General features: G+C 41.7%; 3 protein-coding genes across 5 annotated transcripts; 1 reads left to right on the top strand and 2 right to left on the bottom strand.

Annotated features, from left to right (window-relative positions):
* Positions 1 to 19: 19 nt before the first annotated feature.
* trim35-28 (tripartite motif containing 35-28) lies at positions 20 to 4,286 on the bottom strand. Its single transcript, XM_076109059.1, has 6 exons — positions 3,605 to 4,286; positions 2,434 to 2,529; positions 1,791 to 2,021; positions 1,651 to 1,673; positions 1,161 to 1,279; positions 20 to 963 (listed from the first exon to the last, which is right to left on the bottom strand). The coding sequence occupies exons 1-6, from the start codon at positions 4,031 to 4,033 to the stop codon at positions 428 to 430; spliced, it is 1,434 nt and encodes a 477-aa protein (XP_075965174.1). The 5' UTR covers positions 4,034 to 4,286; the 3' UTR covers positions 20 to 427.
* A 5,546-nt stretch (positions 4,287 to 9,832) lies between these two features.
* Positions 9,833 to 13,572, top strand: cxcr3.1 (chemokine (C-X-C motif) receptor 3, tandem duplicate 1). 2 transcript variants are annotated; one of them, XM_076109060.1, is made up of 2 exons: positions 9,833 to 10,334; positions 11,637 to 13,572. In XM_076109060.1, exon 2 carries the CDS (start codon positions 11,646 to 11,648, stop codon positions 12,873 to 12,875), a length of 1,230 nt encoding a protein of 409 aa, XP_075965175.1. In that variant the 5' UTR covers positions 9,833 to 10,334; positions 11,637 to 11,645; the 3' UTR covers positions 12,876 to 13,572. The 2 variants fall into 2 exon arrangements, with proteins under 2 accessions (XP_075965175.1, XP_075965176.1); XM_076109061.1 differs by having other exon boundaries at positions 10,244 to 12,026; positions 12,138 to 13,572.
* On the bottom strand, positions 13,487 to 18,511 carry LOC142969259 (C-X-C chemokine receptor type 3-like). Of its 2 annotated transcripts, none has more exons than XM_076109064.1 (3): positions 18,450 to 18,511; positions 17,071 to 17,424; positions 13,487 to 16,795 (listed from the first exon to the last, which is right to left on the bottom strand). In XM_076109064.1, the coding sequence occupies exons 2-3, from the start codon at positions 17,419 to 17,421 to the stop codon at positions 16,052 to 16,054; spliced, it is 1,095 nt and encodes a 364-aa protein (XP_075965179.1). In that variant the 5' UTR covers positions 17,422 to 17,424; positions 18,450 to 18,511; the 3' UTR covers positions 13,487 to 16,051. The 2 variants fall into 2 exon arrangements, with proteins under 2 accessions (XP_075965179.1, XP_075965178.1); XM_076109063.1 differs by having other exon boundaries at positions 18,427 to 18,505.
* Between the last annotated feature and the right edge of the window lie 461 nt (positions 18,512 to 18,972).

Below are 18,972 nucleotides of genomic sequence, written 5' to 3'. Positions count from 1 at the left end.
AATTAATAAAACAAACAAATCTGATTTAAGTTTTTTTATTGATTAAGTGTTTATATGGACACAGAAAATTTAAATCAGGATAACTTCCAGGCCACACTTTGTGTTGTAAAACAATCAACCAAGAAACCCATACAGATTCAGGGAGATTTTAGTCCATTATATTTGAGCAGAATCAACAAAATCATATAAAATTACAATAAAATAAAGGGCATTTCATAAGCTTAAATGCACCGTCAGTGTTAAGAAAGTAATTTCTCAGCTCTAACATGTGCATCATGCAGCTGCAAGGTCATCTCTGTTTGACTGGGAAAGTGTTGTTTTGTTTATCTTGCTTTTAAAAAGCTTTCTATTTGAAACAGGTTATTATAATTATTTTCAATACTACAGCTTTAAGTCAACAACCATCCCTCTGCAGTATATCGGCTCATCATGAGGTGTGAACAGCTATTTTTCCCGGAGCCAGAATCGTAGGCGTACTGTAGAGGCCAGGGCCAAAAATTGGATACATCTTCTCATCAAACTTGTGTGTTAAAGTGACAAGGTGCTTTGCTGTTCCCCCATCCCAAAATGACACCTCTCCCTTATCAAAATTAAGCTTAATGCGGATCCTTTCAGGACGCTGCTGCACCTGCAGCTCTGTACGCTCAGGTGTTGAGACCGTGTACACACCTTTGCTCAGTCCAATGGACCACACACCACGGCTCGTAGAGACCGTGAACTTCTTTTTACGGGGCACTGACTCTTTGCAAACTCCCACAATCCACCTGGGGTTGTCACCAACAATGACATCCCATCTGTGTTTCCCAGACTTGTAACCTTCAGCACCCAGCACAAAGACGCAGGGATCAAAGCGATCCGGGTTGTCGGGGGTGGTCAGCCGCTCTGCGCTTTCCTTCACAGTGGACAGGTCAGCATTCAAGGACAGCCATGGAGAGGCCGTGTTTGGGTCCAACACCACTGGATCTGCACACAGGAAGAAACAAGACGCAATTACTTCATATCGGTGACATTTGACAAGAGACTGAAGAATGGTCTGCTCTATCACGTCAAGTCCGTGTTCCCCAACACGTATATTTCAAGTACACCAATACAATTTTCAACACAAGTTGGTCCATTTCTGGTAAAGACTCCCTAAAAAACTCCCATTGTAATTTACTCACTATATTTGACATGGGCCTGCATGTTCTTCCAGATTTTGAAGCTCAAAGCACCAACGTGCTTGCCCATGTTCAAAAGAGAGTCCTCAGGCAGGTAAGGATCTCCACGAGTCCACTTGGCTCTAAAGCAAAGATGGCAATAAGTGATGTTAACAAGAGACATTTGTAAATCCACAAAATACAGCAGAAACCTGAACGAAGCAGATCTTCAGAATGACAAAAATGTGTAATATACAAATGATCCTCCACCCTCCATATCTGATATAGTTTATTTTGTTTTCTGTCCTACGTAGCAAATTGGGACTCCAATCTAAATTTCTTTGTGCAACCCGTCGTACTATGACAAATAAAAACCTTGTAACCTTGTAAAAATGCTAATATATGGTAAATATATGGTGAAATGTACTTCCTAGTCCTTGTGTATCGGATATTTAGACAGAGATTTCAGAGCACACAATATTTGTGATTGCTTCAGAGTTTTGCAGTTACTTACTCTCTTTTTACCTTCTGGAAATTCTAAAACATAAAAGAGAGTAACTGAGATTAGTTTCATGTTTGTTTTGTTTTTTTTTAACATCAGAGGCAAAAGTCTTGTAATTCTCACAACCGTGAGGACGAGCTTCCTTCTCTCACCCGCAGGAGAGCCAGATCCTCGTTGCCCATCTCTCTCTTCAGTGCATCACTGAGCTTGTTCATCGAGGCAATGTCCTCGTTTGTGCTGTCAATCAGCTCCTGAACGGCAGCGATCTTCTGCTCCTCCTCAGCAGCCAGGGCTTTCAGACGCAGAGCTTCCTCTGTGATAAGCGCCATGCGAAGCCTCTCAAACTCCACCTTGATCTGCTTCTCTGCCTGCTCAGCCTGATACTGCGTTTAGAGAAGAGAGTTTATATATAGTGAACATACACACATGAATTAAGATGTGGGCAGTCTCTGGTGTGCTATACGTCTTGTACTATCTCTTGTCTTGTTGGATGAGTACCACGCATGTACTGCAATGCGTAAGGGAAGAACTCCTTTCAAATATATAAATAAAAATAGCATTATTCATGCATATGTCAGGGGTAAATTACTCAGCGGATCCCTGAGGCGAGCGCTTTCCTCCATAGAGGTCAAAAGTCGAGCTGAACAAGAGGTGAACCTGGAGTATCTGGTTCAAGGACTGAGGATGTCTGAGGGCAATGGACAAGTTTTGCAGCTTGTATAATAATAACCTTGTTTAATGAGTATACACAGATGAATGTAATACGAACACCGTGAGACGTGACAGTAACTTTACCTTGATGTACTCCATTGCGTTGCTGAGTTTACGTGTGGTTTTCTTGTACGTCTCCACTTTCTTTTCAAAAATCTGGACTTTGAAGCCCAGCTCCTTCTGCAGGGTGAAAAAGCAGAACACGAGGTGATCAAAAGAAAACAGTGGGATGTTTCTCGGCTTGAGACGGGTGTTCCTTAAACCAGCATCCACACTGGTCTCATTGTCTTTACTTATTGTGGTGGGAAAAAAAAGGTTAAAAGAAAAGGCAGATTCAGATGATATAGAATACTGGGGCCATATGGCTATGGGAATGTGGCTGAAGGGTGTACGGACTAAGGTGGAGAGTTGTAAAGGTCAATGAAAATATAGATGTACAGAAACAGGGGGGGGTTGTATCATTTCCACATGAAATCACTGTTTAAATTGCTGACTTGGGCTAATCCCTGATCATTTTCATACACAGGAGACCTAAATTGTACACACATAAGACACCTTAGACTTGGGAAAAGTGTAATTACTAACTTTAACAATGGCTCTGTTCGACCTGCTACTGGGGTTTGACTCAGTCATACGGCTTACCAGGACACATTCATGGAATTGAACGGTCATTAATGTTATTCAATTAATTTGTACTTTTCCTGCTATGACAAGAAGCCACTGCCAGTATTGACTATATAGTTATAACAATCCTTTAATACACATATAGCAACTGTGTAGTAATTCTATAGTTATTATAATCAAAGCCATGATATCTGGAGTCTCAGGTCAGCAAGCAAGCAGCAAAATGTTTACGGACACAGCGAGTGTGAATGGTAGAATTAAACTTAGAATTAGACTTGGGGTTGAAATATGGTGAAATACTGGAGAAAGAATTAGTCAGAGGTCACATGGTCAGGATTGAGAGATATCAGGTATAATCTCAAATCTAGAGGAAAGTGCATGTTGGAGCATTTAATAGACTAAAGATGATAAAATAACACTGTAATGCACACTGAAATATTAAAGCACAACAAGTATTTCAGTTCTAGTGTAACTGTATGGGGAAACCGTGGCGCTACAGTAATGTACTGTTGAGCATTTCTTTCATTCAGTCAACAAAAGTTGAAATCAGGATGTCCTTTTTCTTTCCAGGTGTAAAACTGAGTCTAAGTGACATCAAGGAGTACATATTTGGAGGCCCAGCGTCCTTTACCTTACACATCGGTGCCCCCTCACTCAGCGGCCACAGCGTGTGCGTGTTGTGCAGAGTGACGCAGTCCACGCACAGAGGCTCCTCGTCCTTCTCACAGTACAGCACCAGCGGCTTCAGGTGCAGGTTACAGGTGTCCTCGGCAGGGGGAGGGTGTTTCCGGATCGACCCCCAGTTCGACTGTTGGAGGAAACTCTCACACGCGCTGCTGAGCGCGCGGTTGGAGATGGCCTGCCCCTCCTCACACTCCTTCCTGCACACGGGACACTTCTTGTTGACCTGAAAACTTTTCTGGTGACACTCGCGACAGAAGCTGTGGGTGCACGGCAGCAGCACGGGGTCCTTGAAGATGCCCTGACACACGGGGCAGGTCAGGTCCTGCCGGAGGGGTAAAGACTCTTCCGGCATGTCTTCATCCATGCTATCAGCCATGGCTTCACGGGCCCGCTTCACTTTACTTTTGGTTTTGAAAAAAAACGAACAGTAAAATACGCACCCACCTGGCAAAGCGTCAGCAGTTTGCTTACGTTCAGAAGAAACGTGTAAACAATAATAGTATCGTCAGAAAGTAGGAAACCCCCAAACTGGTCTGTCACGTCGAGTTCGTTCCACCAACTCTTTTCCTGTGTTTCAGAGACAGGCTTCTTCTTCCTCCTTTTCTTTGGGGTTTTCCGGCATTTGGCATCCTTTAACTTGCAATACTGCCTCCTACTGGATCTAACCGTCCACTGTTGTTCTATTCTATTGCAGCCTGTTCAAAAGGGCAATTGCTTTGATAAACCTAAATATCTATTTTCTCCTCTCCACCGTCAATCCTGGCCTCTCCTCGTCCTATCCCCTGCAATCATTGGCCCTCTTTCCTCTTCATTCTTCCCTCCTCTGTTGCTCTCCCTAAGGTTTCTTTCTTCTTTTTTTCTCCACGTTAAACGTTTTTTTGGGGGGGGGGGGGGGGAGAGTTTTTGCTGTACAGATGTGAGGGTCCTGGGACAGAGGATGTCGTATGTATGTGTACAGATTGTAAAGGCTATATAAAATAAATAGAATTGAATGAAATCAGGACGCGCTGATGGCTACCGTCTCCATTTCTTGACACTGATGACAATGACCATGCCAACAAGTGTTGACTATTCAAGACTATTCAAGTTGCTGTGACCAATTCTTAATCTACTCTTATACTATAGTTTCCGTACTTCTTACCCCTCCTGCTTTATTTTTCATTAAAGTATCTTCCTTTTGTCGCACTATCCCAATACTGTTGCCACTGTTTGCTCACTTCACTCCAAACTATTCGTTTCCCCTCTGATTATGTAAGTTTTACATGTATTTCATTTTCAACATATTCTCTCACGACTGCCTACTTCCCTATTAGTGACAGGCGGCAATCATGATACAACACCGCCCTCTAGTGGATCTTGAGTTTGTGATCATTATTATGATCAGTTGTTCTTCCTGTGGAGGTGTGCACATCTGCAGCTGTCTGCACAACTGGCAGAAACGCTCTCTGTTAGACAACATTATTCAGCAGCGCATACGTTTACTATTTAGGTATTGGACTTTTTATTTTACATTTCTTCACAACTTTTTGTTTACTTTGCACTTTGTTTGAACAAATGCAGCTGTTTTCGTTAAACTCGATGAACCCATAAACTTGATGTTTTGCATTGATGTTTTTGTAAATGTTTTGTTTGATGTTTTGTCAGTTTTTGTACCCTGGTCGTGAAGAAACAAAAAGGTATTTTAGCTGTTGGAATAACAAGTGAAGGATCAAACACTTTCTGTTATCACTCCTGTTTGTGCTGGGTCAAACTAATCACACATCATAGCTTGTTACTCCATTATTTTGCCCACAGACATGGAAGCTATATTGCCGGGACCTGAAGTGTTTTGTTGTTTAAACCTCTTTGCCATGTTTTCATATTTCAATTTTTCTAGCTGTATATCTTCCTTCTAAAAAGACAAATCATCTCATTGAGTGGTCCACACACCAGCTCTTCATTCAAAACACCATTCTGGGGGTTCATGGTACGAGTATGTCCAACAGATGGAGCCACACTGCCATCATGTGACACCGCACTGTGAAATTGCTAAAACACACCACATTCATTCTCACCACGGAGGGATGGACGTCAGACGTGCTCTTTGTGTCTGTCCTTTACACGAGACAGAAACCAAACATAGCTCAGTGTAGCTGTGATCAAATGCACGTCCACTGCCTTGGGCTTCAGGCCACCATCACCAACGTGCGCCTGAAGAGTGGGCATAAGAAGCAGTTGGTGTTAAGATTATTTACTAAAATGTTCAAACTACCTGAAACACCCGAAAGTACTGAAAAAAAAGAACATTTTGTTCTAACCACAAACACGCTCTTACACCCCCTCATTTTCCATGTGTTCTATGAGTTTATATATTAGTGATGAATTTCCAGCAGATGTTCAAAGACACAAGTCAGCATCACAGCTTTTTTAATGTCACACATGTGAGTCTCTCTGCTCTTCCATATGTACTTATAGCAAGTTTGACTACAAACTCACTTTTTTTTCTTTTTTATGTTGCATTTATTCCTGTCACAATGCAAAGTGGTGAATTCCGCACACTGTCAACCCAAAATGCATGAAAGAAGCTACATTTCAGTCGTACATATTTATCGTATAGCCCAAATCTGCATGGCTCAACTAAATATCAAGGGTGACAATGTGGTTTATGACAGTCACTGCAGCAAATGGTGCACAGGAAAACCACAAAGGTAGTATGGGTATGACTTTTTTTACAAGAAGATTTGCACAAATAATCTGTTTTCGTGAAGGTTGGCTGTTTTGTGATCCTAACATTGTAAAACTTTAAGGCTTCACAAATAAATCAAACTAACAATGACGATGCGTCTCAACTGAAGAAATGTCTTCTTTGTAAAAATGTAGGTATGACAATGTAAACCCAGAGACGATATAAACTTGTCAAGTTTCTGTAAGTCACTGTTTAGACTCTGTTTAGTTATCCCTCTGATATTGGTTGGTGTATTAGGCCATTGTGGGCAATGTTGCAAATCGATGAACTGTTTAAAATTCCTGTTTACCAATATTGCAATATAAAATTACAAGTTACTGTCACCCAAGGCTGGGCAAAGGAATGGAGACCACACATGAGTTGTGAGTAAGACTAAATGCACAGAAACAACCCCATCTTGTCCACCTTCAGATGAACCTTGGCATCTGTAAGACCACGAAGGGACACACAATTATAACCTGATTCCAGCGGTCATATAAAGGTACATACATGAAACTTCACCTCTGTATTCAAACCGTCCTAAGTATTAAGGAAGCAGGTTGCTGCTGTGAAACTTGGGTTTCAGTGTCTCGCTCAAACAGCAAAAACCACATTGAACAATATAAAAGACAATCGTGTGCGTCAAGACCAGCTCCCTCACAACATGAGGAACACGTTCAAACAAAAATCTTTGATTTGAGCCTTATGCAACACAAAACCGTACTAAACGTGCATTAACAAAAACAAAAAGGTTTAAAGATTACATTCTGGAGTCTCCCCCCACTAACTGGATGAGTGCTAGTCTTCAGGTGTTGTTATCGGGACCTAAAGGGAGAACCCCCGGTAATCTCACGGACAGCTTGAAACCAAAAGCCATATTCTAGAATGGATTTTGTGAGCCGTATCCTCTTTCCTTCTGTTAATCAGAAAGCTTGTAAACAAACAGACTTCATGTGTGAGGACTGAAACATTTCAGTGCATCATGAGATGATGTAACCGTCGGTGCCGCCATGGATGCATTTCAATGCATTCAGGCCTTTAATGCATTTGGGTTCTGATGTTTGTGACATACTAACCTACAATGTGGTTACACCACTTTCAGTCAAACCAGAAGAAGGAAGGAGATGTTAAAATGGAAGGGTATACAAAACCATTTCTGCAGGTGGTCAAGGTTTTGATCCCGAATAATTCATATATCTTCCAAAAATAGCTTATTCAATTTATGTTGTTGTAAGCGATGTATCTCACCACCATCATGACAGGAAGTGAAAGATAATGCAACACTGAATCTTGTCAAATTAGCACACTGATTACAACTGGCTGTGTAAAATGATGGTTGCTTTTCAGCAGGATGGGATTATAGAAACTAGCATGTGGAAATGATTTTTTAAAAGTATTTTTGTTCTTTCAGTTCCTCAATTAAGCTATCTCCATGGTTTCACAGTTGTTCTAGAAAACATTCTAAATTTAAGGAAATGCTCACAACCTACATTGAACACACCTTGTAAAAACATACATTATTTTACTTAAGTCTATCACACTTTATCTCAGTTTATTCACAAACTTATAGTATAGTATCGACAAAAGCCATTTAAAAATGTGAAAGAAGTGGTGCAGCGTTGTTTTCCTGTCTAACATTTCCTTAGCTAAAACAGGAAAAGCATATGACAGTGTTTTGAAGGAAAGCATCTTAGAATCAACCTCACAGTACTGCTGTACATGCTTCTGAGTGTTTCTTGTGTGGATCTCAAAAGGAAACACTTCAGTGTCTAAAACCACATTGAGGCAAACAACTTTCCCACATCTTATTTATGCTTTCAAAGAAATAAATCATCCCTTTCCAAACATCTGAAAACAGTATTGTCACATGAGATTCTTGGGACGTATGATTTAAGTCCAATACGCTACATTTCACAAGTCAGCCTCTCACTGCAAGAACTGCATAAACCCTGCAAGAACAAAAGAGGAAAGAAAAGGTGTGAAACAAACAGGAAAAAGCTCTGAGCCTTTTAAAGAGGAGATGGGCGAGAGGAAACAGACACTCGAAACCCGATGCTGCGGCAGCTGTCTTATTTGCATGCTGGTGAGACTCCAAATGAACAACACAGAGAAAAAAAAAAGTTGAGATAAAAATCTTGAGGTTTTGGAGTCAACTGCAGTTATGATATGGCAAGTGAAAAAGATTCATGGTGAGATTTTACACTGATATGTGATATATAAATAGTATCAAGCCCATTAAAGGAGCAATGTGGAGTTATTTTTACATGCACTGCTTTGAGTTTATCTTTGCAGTTTAACAAATGTGCAATTCCTTCCCGATAAAACATTTGCATAGTAAATACTTAAAATCCAGCATTGCGTGGTCCAGATTAGGAACCAGTCATCCTGATAGACGACGCTTCTCACCACGTGTATGCTGATCAACCAGAGGAGTTCAACAGAGTGGTGGAAAAGATATGCAACTCCGTTAACTGACGGCCAGTGTGTGTGTGTGTGTGTGTGTATGTGTGTGTGTGTGTGTATGTGTTTGTAAGTGCAATTTTTTGCGTAAAAGGACTGAAAGTATAAAGACAATTCATGACTGTTTTAGCACTACAACCCTGTGCACGTGGAGCATGACGGATGGCTTGGCGTTATATCAAGACATCCAGTAGCTCAACATGAGTTTGGATATTATTTGTTTCCGAGTCCTGTTCTCATAGTAACAGGTTGTTGATATTATTGTTGCAAAGTTCATCAGTGAGTAAGAACTCGAGAGCTTCTTCTTCCTTGTCTTTGCTGGCACGTTGCAGCATATCCTGGCATCAGAGGAATAGTGTGACACTATCAGTAGGACTGTGTAACGCATCACCTGCGTGCATCTGCGTCCTCGTGTATGTGCACGAAATGCGCTAAACAGTAAAAAAAAGAGACAAAAAACAGCTCAATAGGCCTACTAGAAGTCTAGAACTCGTCAGGATAGACACATTAACCAACATGAAGAAGTACATTCATTACTTTTCATTATTATTTTGTATTTGTTTAGATGTTCAGACAAGAACAAACCTCAGTTGTCTCTGAAAATTGGTGTGTGTTAATAACGGTGAACAGCATGACCTCTGGAAACTCATTTCACTGCTGTTTGTATGTACGATTTTCAGTTGTCTCTAGAAATGCAACATTAGATCTATCAAAGTTGCATTTAAGTACTTGAATCTGTATTTTATATAATAGCATATGTTTTTTTAAAGGTTTAATTTAATTTGTATTGCAGAGTCTTGTTTTAGGTGCATCATTACAGTATGATCATCCTTGTATACTGCTCAATTACTACATCGGCTTTTAACTTGGCTAAACACTAACGTCCTCTTTGAATATGTCTACTTGCTGTGTTAGTGTTACTACGGTATAGTGGCAGTGTCATATATTGTCTGCTGTGACCTTCCTTGTGTCTCCTTTGCTGTTGTCATTGTGAATAGATGACAAACCTGGGGGTGAATAAAGTTATCTAATCCAAATGTGCAGTTCAGAAATATAATCAATAGCTTCAACATCTCAATTGAATGTTACATTGATTACATTCTACACATGACCGTGCTATCTGTGGGTGTAAATTCATAGAAATGTTATTCACAAGTTTTTATGGAAAGTGTACCAGTATACTCACATGTGGGTTTTTTTTTAGAGACATGTGGTTTTTTTTAGAGACTTGTTTCTTTGAAGAGAGCATCAACAATACAAAAAGTGTGGTTGAAATCAAAATAATTCCAATAATCAATACAACAGTTCCCCTAAAACATGACACCCACTGCATGGTTTTGTTCCTCCTCATATGCGTAACAGTTTCATACATGGTTAGAGGTATAGCTTTTTATCTGGGCTGCCCCTTTGGTAGCTCTATACGTGGTGCTTTTGGTGACACTCATCATTTCAGCTGTGTGCCCTTGTTAACCTGCTCACAGAGGAGAAAACAATATCAAAAGATTACACATTGGTAAGTTATTGCTGTAGCCTAATTATTCAGACAATGCATATATGGTTTGTTACTAAGATTTGAATAAATTACATGTCATTATTCATTATTTGATCAATGCATTTCAACTGCTTTTGTACTTCTCACCTGTTTTGTCGATGTGATCTTTGCCTAATTAACTAATTACCGATAAACATGAATTAAATCTTATTTATAGTATTGTATTATATATTATTATTATATTAGTTCACAGTAAGAGACTGCAGTATGTCAGACTGTGATGTGATTTGTGGCGTGACAATGTGCCGTTAACGTTACGGTGCCAGTCAGTATAAAGTTGCAGCATTTGAGTCATTCATCATCACCAAATGACAATTAATGCAACAAGTTACAGATTAAATCATGATTGAAGCATTGTTACTATTATCTCATTTCTTTCTTTATTCTACTCTCCTGTCTCACTTGGATGTTCATTTTTTTTCCTTACACCTTTTTTTTTTTTTATTTCTGTTGCACTTTTCATCCACCTACTTATTTGTATTTCATTATTTTTGTTTCATGTCCATGTTATTCTTGTGTCATGCTATTTTGGTTATTTGGTACATTGTGATGAATATTTTAGTGCATCAAGACTCTTGCGAAAAACTCTGAAACTGAAATTGCACGTTTCCTCTCCTCATGTGCATGACTTTCCCTTCCCCAATCGGCTCAAAGCAATTCTGAACAGTAATATGACTCAAGTGGTCATAATTTCCTCCAGCTTAACAGGGTACTCAGATCATGTTGATTGGCAGAAAGTCATAAAGTTGATCAGGTATCATACCATAAAACCTCACAGAACTTGGTATTGTTACACCACGGTCAAGAAATGATGCGGTGCTTACATTTAACAAGAACGGCAAAAAGGGTCTTTAGCCTTCAAAGTATTGGCTCTAATGCACACCAAAAGGTTGTGAGCAGAGATACAACTTGTCCAGAATACTTCAGGATTATTTCTAATAGACAGACTACAAACCAGTTACTCAAAGACCAAAACTTATTTTGCTCAAAATGCATATGGTGACTTATCCTCTTTTGTTTGACATAATTAATTGGTGTGTGTGTGTGTGTGTGTGTGTGTTTTGAATCGTTATCTTGCTTTGATGTGGTCTGATCTGTCTTGTTTGTTCCTTTATTGTATTACACAGAGCATTTTAAATGAACTTCAAAAATGTGCAGATAATTCAGATACAGACACTAGATAGATGGATAAATGTGTAAACAGCCCCACCGTGTGGTGCTCAGACCGAATTGATGTATAGAGTTCTTCTTCTTTTTGTGCAGAGTTCACTGATGGACGGGGTGTTTACATTGACCGGAGACGAACTCATTGGCTTTCTCGATGATGGCTTGTACTCCAATTACTCTTATGATGAAAACGATTGCTGTGAGAACATCTGCGACTCGAACAATAGTGGGCATTTTTTGTCGGTGTTCATCCCAGCTTTGTACTCTGTGGCGTTTGTTGTGGGCATCCTGGGGAATGGAGTGCTGCTGGGAGTTCTGGTTCAGAGCAGGAGGACCTGGAGTGTAACGGACACCTTCATCCTCCACCTTGGTGTGGCAGATGTCCTGCTGCTGGTGACTCTGCCCCTCTGGGCTGCACAGTCCGCTCAAGATCATGGATGGACCTTCGGCACTCCTCTCTGTAAGATCACCGGAGCTGTTTTTACGGTAAGAGGAGTGCAACAGCAAAGATGCACTAACTCTGCACTAGAGTGCATGATAGTAAATCATGGTTGCAAAGAGATTTTTCACTTGTGTCGGATTTCTTTGTACCCTCAGATCAACTTCTACTGTGGAATCTTTCTGCTGGCCTGCATCAGTCTGGACCGCTACCTGTCCATCGTCCACGCTACCCAGATGTACTCCCGCAAGAAGCCCTGGGTCGTTCAGGTCAGCTGCTTGGCAGTGTGGATCTTCTCCCTGCTCCTTTCTATCCCTGACTGGGTCTTTTTGGAAGCTGTGAATGATAATCGAACAAGCAAAAAAACGCAGTGTGTACGCAACTACCTCCGCTTTGCTTCTGAGGCAGTAAGTGACTGGCGACTGGCATCACGTCTGCTCTTACACACGGTGGGCTTCCTGTTGCCTTCAGTCATCCTGATCTTCTGCTACTCCTGCATCCTGCACCGGCTGCGGTGCGGCTCCCAGGGCCTCCAAAAGCAGAAAGCTTTCAGGGTCATCGTGGCAGTAGTGGCCGTTTTCTTTCTCTGCTGGACGCCATACAACATCACACTCATGGTGGACACACTTCATTCCGGCAACAACAGCGAGACCTGCGGGGTCAGAACGTCTCTTGAAACAGCCAAGATAATCACCTCCTCCGTGGGTTACCTCCACTGCAGCCTCAATCCCATCCTCTATGCCTTTGTGGGTGTGAAGTTCCGGCGTCAGCTCCTGGACATCCTGAGGTCTCTGGGCTGCAAGCTGAAGACAAGCGTCAAACTGCAATCTGTTACCAGCAGGAGAAGCTCCATTTGGTCCGAGTCTGCTGACACCTCCAACTCCATTGCTATTTAGAAGAGAGACACAACGTATTAACAAGCACATGTACAAAACTGACCAAGCTGACAAAATGACGGAAAGGTCCCATATGGTAAAGAAAACTGTGCCTTAAACGAGCAATCAGGATTTGATTTGATTGTATACAATATAGAGCACTCCAAAGTTTTAAGCATAAACCTTGTAAATCCCAGTTTCCTTCCGGTTGCAGTGGATGTGAATGACAACAGCTGACACGAAGTAAACATGGACACAAACATGGACGCAATTCCGTTGTCAAACGTGCTTAAACAGCGTGTTTCAGACAGAGCGTAAATACAGGTGCTTTTGTTAATTGTCTGTGTCATATAACCTGTGACATGCTATGCTTTCTTTCAGTGTCCTATAGTTCACAGTATTAGTAGCTAAACTTGAACATCGTCAACATGAACATGACTAAAATCATTTTGTCTGTCTGGGACTTGAGGTCAAACACCTGTACTTGTAGGAAGCAGATCTATTTTTCTTGTTGTAGAAGTAATTTCCATTTTCTGAGTGCAAGGCTACATTGCTACATAGCATGTATATACTTCAGTGAGTATTATTACGAAGGCTATATATCCTGCTTTGAAATATATCTTATACCACAATTATAGGTTACTGTATGTTGTATTTTATTTTTGTATATGGATTGTTCAAATACAGAATAAAATGATCTTTTAAAAAAAATCAGAAACCAGTATATTTTTGACATTACAGTACAGCTCAACAGGACCCCTCAAAGGACAATTATTTTAGAAAGAATTTAATAAAATTTACAGAAAATAAAATTGAACAGATAAATGAATGAATAAATACATTGTTTTAAATACCTAGAAAATATTCAAGTTTAGTTGGTGGGTAGTCAAAAATGCTATCCAACACCCATGTGCTTTATCCCTAAAAACATTTGTTATTTGTGAGATTTTTACTTAATAATTAACAGAAACTGATGTTTTCACATTTTTCCTACACAGCTAGTAAAGAAGTTATCAAATCAGCCAAGTAAATACTGTGTACCGTGTAACAAATGATAGAGGATAGGTTGCAGCATGAATTTCACAATTTAAACTTTAGAAGTTAGATTGTGCAACGGCCCTTTTTGTATTCTCTGTTCTTTCTGCATGTATTGAGCATTTAAGATATTTTAATGTCCTAACTTCCCTAAAAATGTTCTCGATGCTTATGATATAGTCAGGATACAGGTGATTACGTAGAATACAAGCATGAACTACAAGTTGACTGCGAACCATCACGTAAGGGTTTTCAGTGGAAATAGCTGACATCTCTTTGACAGGAAACTAAAGTCACAAAAAGCCACCGCACATCCTCAAACATGCTGCCTCTGCAAAAACAGACAGGTTTTAGATGAGCAAAGAGCACAGGGAAATGCCGTGACTTGTGGCAGACTACTGTTTTCCATCACAGCGCGTCTCATTCATAATTTACATGAGCAGCAAACATTTCACAACAGCAGGCTGGTGGCACTGGTGTTAAAAAGAGAGCATCCCTTTAAGTTTGATTCCAGTAGTATAGATACCCTGTTATTACTCTACTGGTTCAGTCACTGAGGTAGAGAACAAAGCCAGCGAAGGGTTCGTAAACTCTTCCGCAGTCTTTCAGAGTTAACAGCTTGGCTGCACGCTCATTCAAACACATCAAGCGCTGTGTGGGATGTGGTCGACATGCATTTGTCTTGTTTTCAGTCATCGAGTCACGATGCTCAATTCTTTTTAACTTTTGTACTTAGACGAATAAAAAGCCTTGAATTGTGGACGGACTCAACTCCCTTTACTGTGGACGGTACAACAAAGTTTGTGTTTGTCTACTGATAACAGGTTTATTCATTAAAGAAAAGTCCAGATAAGTTTGGTGAGAAGCTCTAGCTGACACAGGAAATACCACTTCAATCTGAGGCAATACTCAGTAATGCTATATACTTGACGTGTTGCTGCTGCCACAGATGAAAGCCGCATTTCTAATATTAAGACCATAGTTTTCAGGCTTTGGCTCTCGACAAACTGAAACACCATAAGAAAGAGGAAGGAACATAGGCGGTCTGAGAGGAGGGAAGGTGTTTTCTTTTCTTGTGTGACCTTATTTTACACAGATGTTCTAAAAGCATACCCAAGTGTGAAAGACCTCTTTATTTCAGGTCATATTTATATGTGTTAACATTATCTTGCCTTGAGCGCAGAAATCACAAATGTAGTGCTCAACACAACGTGATCTTTAGAATAAGATCTCGTCTTCTCCAACTGGTCTTCTTTCTTCCATTTGCCACCTACACCCCTTTTCCAGACAACTGTGCTCACGCATAAAGCATACCACTGTTCTCACTCCGCCAAACAAACAGACAAGTCTCTAGATGAGAGTAAACTGAGAGCTATGAAAGAGCTTCAGTATTGAGGTCTTTCTTCCCCTCTTCCTCCTCCTCTTCTGTCACCTGACTGATGACATCACCACCTGTTTGTGTCATCCGCTGTCCCCACACATCCATGTTGCAACAAAGAAGTCAAAAAGAAATAAGGCTGTGGGATTCGCCAACGGGAAATTCCCTCACTGCACTGTGGTCACACACACAGTCACTGGACAATCGTGGAATCCACACAGTCTTTACTGCCCGAAGATAACATAAGAAGTGAATCAGTTGTGTCATCCGATTACATGTAACAAACTCTGTCGGTCTACTTGATGGAGGATCACAATAACACTGACTGAAGAATTATCTTGTATTGTTATTTACAAGAGCTTCTCTATTACCATATTCCATTCCAAGAATTTTAAGCATTATGGCACATATATGACGTTAAAGCTTTATGATTCTTTAACAGCTTAAACACTGTTCACCGACACTTATATAAAACTGTACAATAATAATAATAATAATAATACCAATAATACACAATAAAAATACAGATATTTACAATTGAATGAAAAAAACTCATGATTTAGGGTAACAAGCTAAAGTGATTTCAAAATATAACCATGACGTGGCACGGAAACCTTCATATTGAAGTGCAATTTCAAAGAGTCATTTTCTAAAAATATCTATTTCTCATCATAAGGTCCTCCATCCCTTGAACCCATGACACGACTTCACCCTAAATTCCCCTCAGGGGTGGAGCATCATTCTGATCCCTTCTGAGTCACAGGAGGGCATTTCTGTCCATTAATCAGCACTGAATTGACTGCACCTGATGATCTGTACTTGTCATCTGTTTCAGCGCTTCCCCTTCGGGACTTTGGTCGGGCAGGGCCTCCTTGCCAACACCCAAGCCCCACAGCGAGCTCTCAGATTCAACTTTAGCATGTCTAAACATGGCCAGTGTCTGTTTCCTGACGTTTCTACATAGGCCGAAATAGAGCAGAGGCCTGAGGCAGGCGTGCATGCAGCCCAAAGCAGATGTGACCGCCAGAGCTGTTTTCAGGGAACTGTCAGGCTGATCCAGCTGCTTCGAGCGGCTTCTGAAGGTGTCCACAATGAGTGTGATGTTGTACGGCAGCCAGCAGAGAAAGAAGACCACTACCAGGGGCAGGATGAAGGTGACGGCCCTCTGGTTCCGGAGGCCGTCAGAGCCGCGCCGCAGCAGGACACGGGAGCAGCAGAAGATCAGGGTGGCTGCAGGCAGCAGGAAGCCCAGCGTGTGGTGGAGAACGCGTGACACCAGCTGCCAATCAGTTACTGACTGGGAGTACCTGTGAGCACACAGGGTTTTCCCCTGGGCCGGATCTTTCCTCGCCACCAGGAAAACACAGTCGGGGATGGTGAGGATAACGGAGGCGATCCAGACTAACAGGCAGCTCATGTGGGCTAACCTGGGGTTCTTCTGGGAGAACAGCTGGGTGGCGTGGAAGATGGACAAGTGGCGATCCAGACTGATGCAAACCAGCAGAAAGATGCCACAGTAGAAGTTGATCTAGGAAAAAGAAGAGGAAAACTTGAGCTGTGATCTAGTGTAAGATGGAAACTTCCAGCCAGCTTTCACTTCTCCTCTACTCTGATCCCCTCCTCTTGCCTCTTCCTAGAAATGCTGAAATTTGGATGTGACCGGGGAGTGTACTTGCTCAATAAGAGTCTTAAGTACAATGACCCTTGGTTGAGACGGAACTAATGGCCGACAGCCAAACACAACTTTCTCACAGCTTCACTTCCCAGACGCTGCCTGTACTACACACACCACATGGTACTTACATTAAAAACAGCTCCACTGATCTTGCAGAGAAAGCCCCCAAAGTACCATCCATACTGTTGAACCGCCTGTACCGCCCAGAAGGGCAGCGTCACCAGCAGCAGGATGTCTGCAACACACAGGTGGAGGATGAAGATGTCCGATATGCTCCAGGATCGCCTCTTCTTAGCCAGAATGGCCAGGAGTAGTCCGTTTCCAAGCAGCCCTACAATCGGCTCCAAGAAGTACAGCACCGGGGTCAACATCGCTTTACTGGCCCCTGGCTCGATGTCCTCTTTATACTCATAGCTGTCATCGTAGTCATAGGTGCCGTTCTGGGTAAATAATCCATCAAGCACCACATCCATGTTCATCTACTGTGGAGGCAAAGAGAGAGAAATCTAAAATGCTGCAGAGCCTCAGAGGACAGATGTCGAAACACACCAGTTTATATACTCCTCCCTCTGTGTGTATGTGTGTGTGTGTGTGTTTGACAGTCAGCTGTGTCTCAGAGAGTTTGGGAAGTCCGATTTAAACAAGCCTCAACCCACTCAGAACTCACATGGTGTGATGACGTCGCTATATGAGGCAACAGTGGAGTTGGTTTAAACGGAAAGCACAGTTCTCCCTGGTCACGCACACACTACCTATGAAGCTATTGTATGCACAGTGGCTGTGAACTCTAGTCACTCTATTTTTACTGTTGATGAAGATAGACACGCGAACACGTATGCCACGAAACCAGAAGTGCTGGTGTAAGATACGACACGTCAAAGAGGCTCGCGCAAATAGATATGAGCAAAGATCAGCTGCGAAACTGAAACTAAAGAAAGAAACAGCCGGTGAAGGCTTGAATATCTGAACCGCTAAAATTGGCTACAACTGACATTATGTATCATGTCTCTAGTCTACATATAAACGGCAACATATACTTGCTTATTATGAGAGAACACTTGAACCGTATGTTACGCACATATTGGCTACACTTTTGCTTCAGCTGCAGACTTTAGAGGGCAATAACCTCGCAGCGCGCAGAGGACGGATGATACTAAAAAAAGGACAAACTCTTCACACCGGGGTCAACGGCTTTGGTTTGATTTACTGCCGTAGTTTTTGGGAAGGAGAGCAGACGGGACATCTTACAGCTGTCGCGCGAACATGAAGTCCAGCAGAGAAAACTTTAACAATGACTAAAGTAAGAATTAGAGGGGAATAGGTGCGGGGGAATCCTCGATTACAACAACACCCCGGGTAGAGGGAGAAACGAAAGCAGACGATTGAGCAAAGCTGCGCCTCATGAACTGTTTTACAACACGGATGCACTTCGCGGAACAAACAGTGATTTTACAGCCTACAGTATAAACTCAGAAGGAACTTACGTGCACTTTAATTGCGTTCTCACCGGATTGTTTTGGTTCATCAAATGTCACTTCGTCTCGCACATTGCAAAGCTGCCAACACACACAAAGAAACTGAGGCGCTCGATTTTGTTTTTCAAAATAAAACGTGTATTGGAAATCCCTGCAGCGTCAGCTGATACAAATACTAAATAAAAGAGGCTGAGAGGCTGAGAATTGGACAGTGTGCTTGTGTTTGTAGCGAGTAGCACATTAAATGATACAAAATGGCACAATCCTTACTGCCGTTGCCATTATCTTGGGATTGAGGTGCTTTATTCTGAAGGCCAAATTTCCCAGCTTCCGGCCGTCCGCTTACTGTGCCTGACTTGATGCTACTATGAACCGCACGGGAGTGCTGAACACAAAGTAAAGTCAAACAATGACTCTCACAATGCGCCGCACAAAGAGCCGCTTTCCACGAGGTGGCGCTGTTTGTGTTTCCGAACAAGAGTTTAAACCCGAGGCTTTAAAGCGGAGTCCTGCTCCAACCACCTGAGGGTTTACCCAGTTGGATGAATACAATGA

The sequence above is a fragment of the Anarhichas minor genome, unplaced genomic scaffold, assembly GCF_050575085.1.
Source record: "Anarhichas minor isolate MPS153535 unplaced genomic scaffold, ASM5057508v1 ptg000041l, whole genome shotgun sequence".
Classification (NCBI taxonomy): Eukaryota; Metazoa; Chordata; class Actinopteri; order Perciformes; family Anarhichadidae; genus Anarhichas; species Anarhichas minor.
This window is presented reverse-complemented; position numbering and strand designations above follow the sequence as displayed.